Consider the following 11,074-nt stretch of genomic DNA (forward strand, 5'->3'; position numbering starts at 1 on the left):
AGATGAGTTAGTCAAAATTAGTCTCCTCCCTAATGTCATATTCTTCCCTTTCTAAGGATGTAACCTTTTCCTCATTTTATCTTCCATTTTACTAAAACCCTTTATTTCCTCATGACTCTCAGAAATAGGGATGCCCATATATGTTATACGAAACTTCCCAATTTGATAGTTCAGCTTCTGTTCACCACCATTACCTTGATTTTGAGACGCTTTGCTTTTTACTCTTTGCTTTATTCATAATTTCACATATTGTGTCAAATGGAAGCCTTCATGTAGTCGTGAAAAGGGAAAATATGGAGCCTAGCTTGATGAGGAGCCTGTTAGAGTTTTGGACGCTTTATGGGTGCGAAAAAGAATCCATTGCTTACTTTGTGACAGTGTGAACTTTAATTTTCTCTCTGAAGCAAAGATGCATGCTTTAGTTGCTTTGTGAGTCAGGATACCTAATGTGACTTTTTTTTTTTGTTTTCTAAAAGCAAGATACCTAGTACCAGCTTGCTTAAACCGTAAGTTATCATTTCCAGCACTACGTTACGATCTCTGGGATCAGAAACGGGCAGCAGGGAAGGGAAATTAGGGTAGAACACAGACGATAGCTGGGGGTGGGGAAGGAAGAAGAGCAGTTGGGAGATTCGGCATTTCCTTGCCTTCCTTTGGCTACAGTTACTATAGCTGACCGTCTCATTACAGTTACAGTTACTTAGGTCGGACACGCACACGGGCTCAGCCCACACACAGTGAGCCACTTTTGCTGATTCCTAACACACTATAAAGCGTGCCGTTTTACGAGTACCTTGCAGTGAGTGACACATCTCCTACAAAGCTACTCTTCCACTACTCGTCGATCGTCGTTGCTAGCTGTCGTCACGTACGCCTCCAGTGATACTGCTGCTCGTCCAGCCCGAGCCCTGAGGTACGAGTACACGACACTCGATCGGTAATACTAATGGCGGCGCCGGCGCCGGCGTCCTCTGCCGTTTCCGCGGCGGCGGACAGGGAGGAGATCGTCTTCTTGGACGTGGAGACGTCGACCCCGCCGCGCGTGCTACTACTCGAGTTCGGCGCCGTAGTCGTCTGCTCGCGCAGGCTCGTCGACGTCTCCTCCTACGCCACGCTCGTGCGCCCCGCCGACCTGGACGCCGTCCCGGACGCGACCGCGCGGTGCAGCGGCATCACGCGCGACACCGTCGCGGACGCGCCGCCGTTCCGGGACGTCGCCGATAAAGTCTACGACGTCCTGCACGGTGAGTAGTTAATTAGTGCCCGGGCCCCACTAGCTCCATCACATCGTCTCGTCTTGTGCGCAAGCTAATTAAGGATGCCAATTAATCTTGAACAGGGAGGGTGTGGGCTGGGCACAACATCGTGAATTTTGATTCAGTGATAATAAGGGACGCGTTCGCTGAGATCGGGCGACCCCCTCCTCAAGCCAAGGGCATGGTCGACACCCTTCCCCTGCTTACCCAGTGGTTTGGCCCGAGAGCCGGGGACATGAAGGTATACAATCTGCTTTCCTACGTGCTGACACGTGGATCGTCATTATCAATTCTAAGTTTGAACAGTATGATTTGGGTAAAGATGAAACAGGGTCCTTGTTTTTAAACGCGACAGTGTATATATCTGATGCTTGTCATTCCCATTTCCCTCTCTGTTTTAAACTTTTAACTGCAGCTGGCAAGCTTGGCAAATTATTTTGGTCTAGGGAAGCAAAGGCACAGGTAAGAGGTGTACTCTCTGTTGACTTGACACCTGTACTTTTGTTTGTTAGCACGAAGCAGGAATGCATGATCTTCCTCTAATTTGGTTTCCAACTCATCTTCAGGAGCCTTGATGATGTGAAAATGAATATTGACGTGCTCAAGAACTGTGCTACAGTCTTGTTCCTGGTATTTTCACACCTTCAGTTTCCCCGTGAATATAATTGGTTCATCTGAGCAATTCGGTGGATGAAGGATCAAATAGGCAACCAGAGGGGTTCAACGAGAATTTTTTTCTCAATGAGTGATATATAGGCGAAATAGTTAACCTAAGCCTCTCATTTAGCTCTCGCTACAATCACATAGTCGTCACAAACTACCTACTAATCTTAGAAACAAGAGTAGAAAGATGCAGAAGCTAAACGAACAAAGAATAGCACAAACTGCCAAAGTTTTAGAAAAAACGGCCAAATCAGTGTCTGTATCACCCCAACCAAGTCAGGAAATCAGGCCTAGCCTACTTTCAGGCTTGGTTAAGACTGTTTTAAACCTGGCTAAACCTCTTTCCCAACTTTGAGCTCAAATTTTTATTTTTTGAGAAAAAAAGCAAAACTCGATCAAACGACATCTAAAAATTGTGAAAGTTTGCAAAAATCTTACCTACCACAGGGTAAAAGATATACCCATGGTATCTTGCCAAAAATGATCTAGGCTTCAGTTAGGGTTTTGACAATAAGATTCAAAAGCATGATTTCAAGGTGCTAGAGAGAAATCTGTTGAAGGTAAAGTCTAGGTATGTTTCCACGATTTCATAGCACCTAGAGACCAACCAAGAACACCTCAAGAACCCTAGCTAAAAAACTTCAAGCAATCCACCAAAAGAGGCGAGAAAGGAGGAATTTTGGAGGAAGGAGCTTGCGAGATAAAAGCTGGGCTTCAAGACATAATACAAACAAGTTTCGAGGATCCAAAACACTCCAAAATCGTGGCACAATCTCAGCCGAAGCAGCAGATAAAAGATCCATAAAAAGGGGTAAAAAATTCCCCAAAAAGAAAGATCTTGGATTTAAAATGGAGAGATATGGAGCACGAATTTGAATCAAGAAACTTTAATAGATTCATGAGGAATCCACCTACACATATCAGGTTTTAGCCTCCTCCCAGGCTCCCATCATCCTCCCACTAGAAATTGAAAAACTAGATAAAGAGAATCTCAACTCTCTCTAACCTAGCCTCACTTGCATTGAGCACTTGGCTAACCTGTGGAAAATATAATTAGGGTTGCAAGTGATGCCTCTCGAAACCAGCCACGTCCATATATATAGGCCCATGGCAAATATGAAAAATATCCCTAGCACCTAATACTGGATACGAAAAATACTTTGATGGGCAAAATGGTCCAGTTCTTTTCATGTCCATCAGACAGACCTAGCGCCTTCGATCACGACTACGCTTCTTCTTGATGCAAGCTTATAATGATGATGCCACACATCCTCTGACTTGTTGGCTTTAGTTTTGAGGCCAAAAATGGAAACCCCTTCGTGCCCGTGGTTTTTGAAGGTAAAACTGCCAAAACTTCTCGAGTCTGTGTAGCTCGTACGCTTCCTCCATGTTGTTTACAAAACCATTTCGTTCTTGGCCCGACGATCAATAAGCTAGTCCTCTTGGTCTTGATCTTCCTTGACTTTGGTCGATACCATCTTCATCGCCTTCCATGTGCCATCTTGTTGCCTTTATGCTTGGTGTCGATCACCCAAGGTCCTCTCGGACATGGTCCCTAGGTCCAAGCCTTTTTGTCTACCCTTCACCAACCATGGTATATCAGCACAAACCTCCACTTGACCTTCTCCCTCGCCAAGTCTTCTCGAAAAACTACACATACACAACTAAGAGACATGTTGCACCGCTATCACTTTGCTTCATGTTAGTCATAAGTAAGAACAAACTCAACTAAAAGGACTTCACATTGCTTGACAACCACTCATCATCACAATAGCAACTCACCTTGTCATCTCAGTGGACTAGTGAAGTTTAGCTACCGGCGGTATAGGCGTCATGTGTAGTGTATCAATAATCTAGAAGCTGTTTGTTTTAATATCTATGGATTACATGAATTGCTATTGCAGGAAGTTTTATTATTAAAACTGCTGAACTTTGGCAAACTATTTTATTATTAAAACTGCTGAATAATGGTCATAATGTTATGTTTGTAGCATTCATTTTTTTGTTTTAATATTATTCAAAGTAATTTTTTGCGTTAAATCCCCCAAAAATTCTTCTCACAGGAGGAAAGTCTTCGAGGGGTGCTTCCTGTTCAGAACATGTTGGAGGGTGCAACAATCAGAACCCAAGCAACGAGTGATCCTGCAACAAACAGGGATTCCAACGAGTTGGTGGGGTCCCATGTTGAGGAAATGATGTTAGACACCACTACGCAGATGGATGCAAGAAGTTCAGGTGTTTTTTCTGGGTTTGTTGAGCTAGATGACGTTTCAACAGAGAGTATAAAAATCTCAGTTATGCTATTACACCGATGTGGACCGAGAACAATTTTCCAGCACAAGGGTGCCCAATTTCAGCTCAGTTGTCCAGATTTGGAAGTCCGTTGGGTCAGTACGAAATTTCTACCAAAGCTGAGCATAATGGTTGACATACCTGATAATCTCAGTAAGGTATTAGTGTTTTGCGACAATCTTGCACAAAGTTCATCTCCAGAAGGCCGCAGTAATTCTCCATGGAAACCCCTAATTAAGAGATATGGAAACGTGAATCGTCCAACAGTCCGGCTGAAGTGAGTTGTAAACTTGTAACCTATATCTTTCCATTCTAATCTTGAGATGATGGCCCTGCTTATTGAGTACTATGTACTAATGCTGACCTTTTATTGCAGCATCGCTACCATTGTCAGTGGCAACACTGCAATGTACTCGACACAAATATACCAAAAAGAGTGCAATGGTGTCATTCCAAAGCTTGCTTCCAGAAAGGTAGATGCAGCGGAACTGGAATCTATGCTTCAAGGGAACAAGGTGGATGTGTTCTTCTCACTGGAAATATATGACTACCAGCAAAATGCTGGTATTCGATTGGTTGCAAAGAGGCTAGACGTTCACATCTAACTAAAGGGACCATGCCAAGTTCTTATGATGATCGTCCTATCACTAAGGCTCTTGCATGCCCCCACTTTAGCCACCTTAGCCTCTATCAACAATAGCATGCAAGATCTTGTGGCAATAGAACGGTCCGAGAGTTTCTTTTGTGGTGTGCTAGAAATCCAGTCACGATGCCTTCAAGTTTCAGAAGAATACAAAGTTAGTGGAGCTGTAGTGTGCGGCCTCATTAGTCATTAGGCAAGTTTGGCACCACCAAAATGCAGTAAAGAATGTGAATGCCCCTGTTTATTCTGAAATTACTATGTCTGGGCCTGACGAACTGCACCAACAATATAGATTTTGATAGAAGCAAATTACAGGCCCGCATGTGCGTAAAGGCTTTAGCAAGGGGTGTAATCGGCTAGCTCTGAAAAGTTTACACCGTGCGGCCCAAGTATGTACATACAGGCCCAAGCATGGATGCTTAACCGGCGATGCTAAATGTTTACATGCCGGTTTGGCGTACAATACGGCGGTGAAGAGTAGCACTGTGTTCACCGCCGGACCATACGCTGGGCCCGCGGTGAAAACGTCTATCACCGCCGGTGAGTCCCCCTTCCCTCAGGCTATGAACCGGCCCACGGTGATAAGTATCACCGCCAGTTGTCACGTAACCGGCAGTGAAAGTCCTGGGGTTGATTAAACTTTCTGTTTCACCCGCATCTCCATTATTCCTTGTAGACTTGTAGGTGCCGATACGTGAGCTTGGACGCTGCTACCGCTACCCCTTGTCCGCCTGCTGTGAGCAACACCGACGCTGCCGGTGACACGACACCACCTCTGCCCGCTGCTCTAGCTAAAGGTTTCTCCCTCTCTTCTCTTCTCACATCGTTTCTTGTTTGATCTGGTAGCATCTCTGTTTTTGCTACAGGAGATTTAAACTTCACATCAACCGAGCACTTAGAAGTTAGAACCTCGCCTCCAGTTGCTCCTCATGCTGCTCCACTTGCTCCTACTGCTCCGGTCACTGATAGAAGTGCCTCTGAATTTGGTACAAACCCATTTGCTAGTTTTGATGCTCTAGACGTCTCAAGTGCACATAAAAAAGCCAATAATGAACCTCAGTCCGCACCGCCCAATCAAGATTCTGTGCAAGGAACAAGTGGTGGGAAAAAGCGTAAGCAAAGTCATATTAGTTCTGCTATTGAGGATTAATTATATGGAGTCGAAGATTTAAACAAGCAAAACCATGGAAACTCTCAATGAAAAGAAGAGGCAAGACCAAGAAACTGGAGTCCAGAAGTGTCTTGATGAAGTGGACTCAATGGTTGGACTTATTGACGTGGAGACGTCGTATGCTTTGGATATCTTCAAAACTGAGATAAACGGGGAAGTATTCATGAAAACAAAAAACAAAAATGTTCACTTTATTGGCTCAAGCATCAGATTAGGTATGTCTCTTCCCCGTACTAATCAGCACTAGATTAGTTTACTTTGGTATGTCCCTAGCTGCTAATGTTTTTCCTTGCAGTGCTCTTGGTGGAAGCAATGCATGATTTGAGAAGAAAAATGCAACTGCAGTGCCTATGTGAGAAACTTATCCAAAGGAGTTCTTTTCCCTCGAACACTGCTTATGAAAAGGAGTTGAACTATAATTTATTCTAGTGCCGAAGTTCTTGGTCAAAAAGTTAATATCCTGTTTTATCTTTCATTATCTGTCTACTTGATTTGGGCAATACATGATTTGAGAAGCCCTTGTGCTACATAATCTCTACTTGGATATTGAAGATGCAGCGATATGTTACGAGCTTCTGGACGTTTAAAGTGGTAATTTTTTTAATTCGAACTTCTTTGCATTCTATTTTTTCATTATCTGTGCATATGAATGAAGTAATACTTGAGTGCTGTGTATTTGGCATATGAATGCAGTGATACTTGAGTGCTTCGTATTGCCTGGGAATGACCATATGAAAGCCATACATTCAATTCAGTTAATAATCATCAGGTTGCTGATACAATCTTCAGGTTGCCTGGGAATTCGTATTGGGACGTAATCTGGTGGCTGATACAATCTTCGCTGGTTTTGATTGTTTTCATTAGTTCATTATAGTGGAGTGCTTTGGTATGAATTGGACTCCTGGCACCTTAATTTATAATAATCTATTATGCTAACATGTTCGTTATATGGGTGATGTAATATAGGAGTGACAACATATGTTGCTTATATGGACCAGTAAATGTTTGTCATTCAAGGTTCTGTTTTTTTAGAAATACACAGTACAATGTAGATGTCCACAACATATATGCACACTCACACTTTATGAATACACATACGCAAACCCACCCCTATGAGCACCTTCGAATAATTGAGCTGGCAGATCTCGAGATTCATAAATTTACCACTGGCGCCTCGCTGTCGACGGGAACGTTGCCTACCACTAAAAACATAGCACCGTTAATGTAACATCCCAGATGTTAAAAAGAGATTAAAACTTGATCATGAGCATCATTAAGCATAATCAACAAGTAATAAGTTATAAATGCATTTAATGTTTCAAGTATTGCATGTCTATGTTGCATATGTGGGTTTCATATGTTGCATGAAATGTTAGCAATAATCTTGATTAAGAAACTTTGTGAAATTAAATATGTGAATTTGCTTAAACAATTAAAATTTTGTTAATATAAACTTTGTTGTTTAAAATATGCTCTTTAACATAGAAGTAAAGTTGGGAAATGTTTTCAAATTTAATATGTTTAAATTTGAGTTCAAAAGATTGAATTCAATAACTAATTCCCACACTCATTTTGACGAAGTCCCTGTGTATTAGTTATAAGGTTCAAACTTTGGTGAATTACTAAATCAATTTTCATAAATAAAATTTGTTCAAACCTTGTTCCTTTACTTAGTACCATGTTAGAGCTATACTAACATGTAATTAGTTGATAAGTTTGATAGATGGTTGATCACTAATTAAATGCTCAAAGTTGGTTAAACAAAACTGTTTTCAAAACCTGAAACTGAAACTACACTGAATCCATCTTTGACTCTCAAAATCTTCAAAACCATCAAGCTTTAAGGGTCGATCCTGTAAGCAAAGATGGCACATGTAGATGAACAAGTTTTGTTCTTGGAGATTCTTGAGTCGATGTTTGGAACCTGGAGAAAAAGAAGGAAGAAGATGAGGGTTCAGTCGGAACAGTAGTATCACCGGCAGCAGGCAGGCAGTCTGCTCGCCGGAGTCGGCCGCCGCCCTCGTTAGCCGCCTTCGCGCGCGTGGACACGCACCTGCTTCACCAGCCACGTCGCAAGCAGCTGCTGTCCAGCCTCGACGTTTCGCCCGCGCCCTTAAGTCACTAAGCCAGCCGTCGTGCCCCTCTTCTCCTTCACCGCCGCCGTCGAGCCTCACTTGCTCATTGGCGAAATTCACCACGTCCGTAACACCACCGCCCAATTGATCGCTCACCCAGATCAGACCCCTCCTTTTGCTTCTCATGAACCTGCTCACGCCGCCTGTCTCGGCCGGAATCGCCTGTGCGCTGGAATCCCGCTGCGGCGACCCGCCATGGCCGCCGTGACCCTCCTCACCGTGGCCAGCCCGCACCGCTGCAGATCCCGCTCTATGTCTTGATGTTTTGGACTCTATGTGTTTCCTCGATGATCATCGGATCTCCGTTTTTTCCTTTTATCCATAGGGCACATCGGAACGCCGTCGCCGTCGTGAGTTCGTGCCACCGCCATCGCCTCCGACGCCGGTCAGCTAGCTCTGCCGCGATCCCATCCCAACCAGCAGCTGTTACGGAATCACGGTGAGACTCTGATGCTAACTCCGGCCTCCGTTTAACCCCTACCGCGCCCTAGCGATCGGCCCGCCGTCGTGCCGGCGTGCTCTGCGCCGCCGAGCCGCCATGGCTGTGGCTGCACGTGCACCTAACCTTAACCAGTTCAACCGATAGCGTATATAGGTCCGCTTGTCCACCCTGCCCGCGCTGGTGGTCTTGCCGTCACTGGAGACCTCGTCGTCAACGAGCTTTGCCGTGCCGGAGCACCGCCGCGCCACCATGGTCACCAGCATGGTCGCTGCCGTGCTCTAACCGTTCATCCGTCACCACCAGCATGTGAGAGACAAAGATAGGAGTCCGTTAGGTCAATTATCGTCGCCGGCGACCTCGCCGACGGCGAGTACCCGCCGATCAACGGCGTCTGCGCCGCGGTCAAGCGAGGGCGCGAACCGGGTCCCCCTGTCAGTGACTGCGGGTAGAGAAGGGCTGTGTAACAAAAGCTTTTCAACGGCTTTTAATTTTCAGAAATTAATTAAATGTGCTGTTATTTGTTTAATTCATAAATAATTCTAGGGATAGGATAAAAATGTAGAACTTTTTGTATAGCCTTGCCTTGGTGTGATCTATCTGAGAAAAATATTAGCTGGTCATTTTCGGTAAATTTGTTATGCTTCAAAATTACCTCTTTTAATTAACCAATGTACCTTTCATGATTTTTATAGGCTAAAATAATTATCATTTAATTATGAAATTTTTTTGGTATGCTTTACATGGTTATACCTGCCTTCATAAAAATTATGGTATTTTTTTTAATAATTCTAACTTGGTTAATTAATTTAAATGTGTTTAAATACCTTTTCCCATGAGTAATAAATATTAAAAGGGTTTAAGAAAATGTTTAGTTGATTTTGGGAGTTCTCTGAAATGTTTATGAGATAAGTTAAATATGAAACCTTGCTGATCCATGGTAACTTAGTCCTTTTCTTGATAAACATATTAATTAACTTGTATGTTGATAATTAAGTACCTTTTTATAAATCCTAAAATGAAATAGATAAATGGATGATTGGTGTGTTTGTTGCATTTCTTGTAGACCTTGGAACACCAAACCCCTGCTATTCCTTGGCAACTTAATTACGTGATTGTTATGCTCATAATTAACTTGTTAATTAATAAATGAAATAGTTTAGATGCATGTGATTAGGCCATGTAATGATCCTTGCTTACCCTCATGGTTAATATTGATGTAATGTTAGTTAAATACTTTGTCTTGTTTGACTAGGATAATATAATAAGTGTTGCTTCCATGTTAAACAACTAATTAACTTATTAGTTAAATAATTCAAATACCTTGTGAAGTATAACCCTAATTGTACAACGAAGGAAAGTTGTATTCAACTTTCTTAGATTAGTTTCACTTATGTTATGCGCTTGAATGTCTTTCATCATGCATCATGGCATGCATTCCATCATGTTAAGCAAGGCATCATTTGTTACATGTAGTACATACGAGAGTGAGAAGACTCGTGTTGATCAAGTTTCGGAGAAGGTCCATCCACTATGGTGATGGTGCCTAGTCTAACTCCTTTGATCCATCATGGAATCTAACCTTCTCTGTAACACAGGCAAGCTCTAGAGTATAAACCTTCTCTTAGCATTTACAAATCTTTATTACACTTTAAGTTTTGTGAGATATGCATTAAGTGATTAGGAGTTGGTTGAAAACCGTTGCTGCATGATTACCTTGATATTTAGGTATTCCTAGGCGTACCCCACTAGTTGGTGTAGGTCGATATCTCTAATGCTTAGTGATGCTTAGACTTCGATAGAAGTCGAATGATGGTATCATCGTTTGCGAGAAATAGGTTTTACCATGTTCTTCTCAGCTCTGCTGAAGGCTCATGTGAATACCCTATTAATGATAATGTTAAATTGAGACCATGCGGACTCTTTACTTGCGTCAAGTTTGAGTCTTGACGTAGTGCCCCGTCTGTGTCGGTTAAGGACCGTACCGTTGTTAGCCCTTGGATCAAGATTTTTGCAAGTACTGGCCACATACTCCGGTAAGTCTAATACCTTGGCTATTACGTCATGGGAAAGGACAACCGTGCACTGAAAGTGGAGAGATGGCAAGAGTAGCGTGTACACATCCTATGAATCCGTCACGGACGAACGACGCAGGGAGGTGGAGTACTGTACCCATTCTCATTTTGGAGGATCCGAGTGAAGGTTGATATATGTAGGTTTAGGACCTACATATGTCGTGTGGTAAGGAAACCCTAGCTGGCCCTAATCGATTCGAATCGTTGTTTGCTCTACGGTAACAGGAGACTTGATCCTCGCACCATCATCGTAGTTAATCAATGGGAACATGGTTACTTATGGTTATGAGATGAGATAAGATGAGATGAGATGATTAATGAAGTGATTAAATTAGATCAGGTGCAAACTGGATACTATTGATAAACTTAATACGAAGCTAAAACATTCAAAGTAAGGATC

The 11,074-nt window shown here is 42.9% G+C and overlaps 1 protein-coding gene across 1 annotated transcript; it reads left to right on the forward strand.

The window, feature by feature from the left end:
* The first annotated feature begins 792 nt into the window (after positions 1 to 792).
* LOC136528085 (protein NEN1-like) lies at positions 793 to 5,299 on the forward strand. Its single transcript, XM_066520991.1, has 6 exons — positions 793 to 1,244; positions 1,340 to 1,497; positions 1,672 to 1,718; positions 1,823 to 1,886; positions 3,983 to 4,488; positions 4,588 to 5,299. The coding sequence occupies exons 1-6, from the start codon at positions 947 to 949 to the stop codon at positions 4,814 to 4,816; spliced, it is 1,302 nt and encodes a 433-aa protein (XP_066377088.1). The 5' UTR covers positions 793 to 946; the 3' UTR covers positions 4,817 to 5,299.
* Positions 5,300 to 11,074: the final 5,775 nt, after the last annotated feature.

The sequence above is a fragment of the Miscanthus floridulus genome, chromosome 2 (assembly GCF_019320115.1).
Source record: "Miscanthus floridulus cultivar M001 chromosome 2, ASM1932011v1, whole genome shotgun sequence".
In the NCBI taxonomy this organism is placed as follows: Eukaryota; Viridiplantae; Streptophyta; class Magnoliopsida; order Poales; family Poaceae; genus Miscanthus; species Miscanthus floridulus.

What these genes read in the sequence shown, in the direction of transcription:
- LOC136528085 (XM_066520991.1), top strand. Translation starts at nt 947, where the DNA reads ATGGCGGCGCCGGCGCCGGCGTCCTCTGCCGTTTCCGCGGCGGCGGAC. An exon ending in AGTCTACGACGTCCTGCACG is followed by an intron (nt 1,245 to 1,339) that starts GTGAGTAGTTAA and finishes AATCTTGAACAG; the next exon opens with GGAGGGTGTGGGCTGGGCAC. An exon ending in GTGCTACAGTCTTGTTCCTG is followed by an intron (nt 1,887 to 3,982) that starts GTATTTTCACAC and finishes TTCTTCTCACAG; the next exon opens with GAGGAAAGTCTTCGAGGGGT.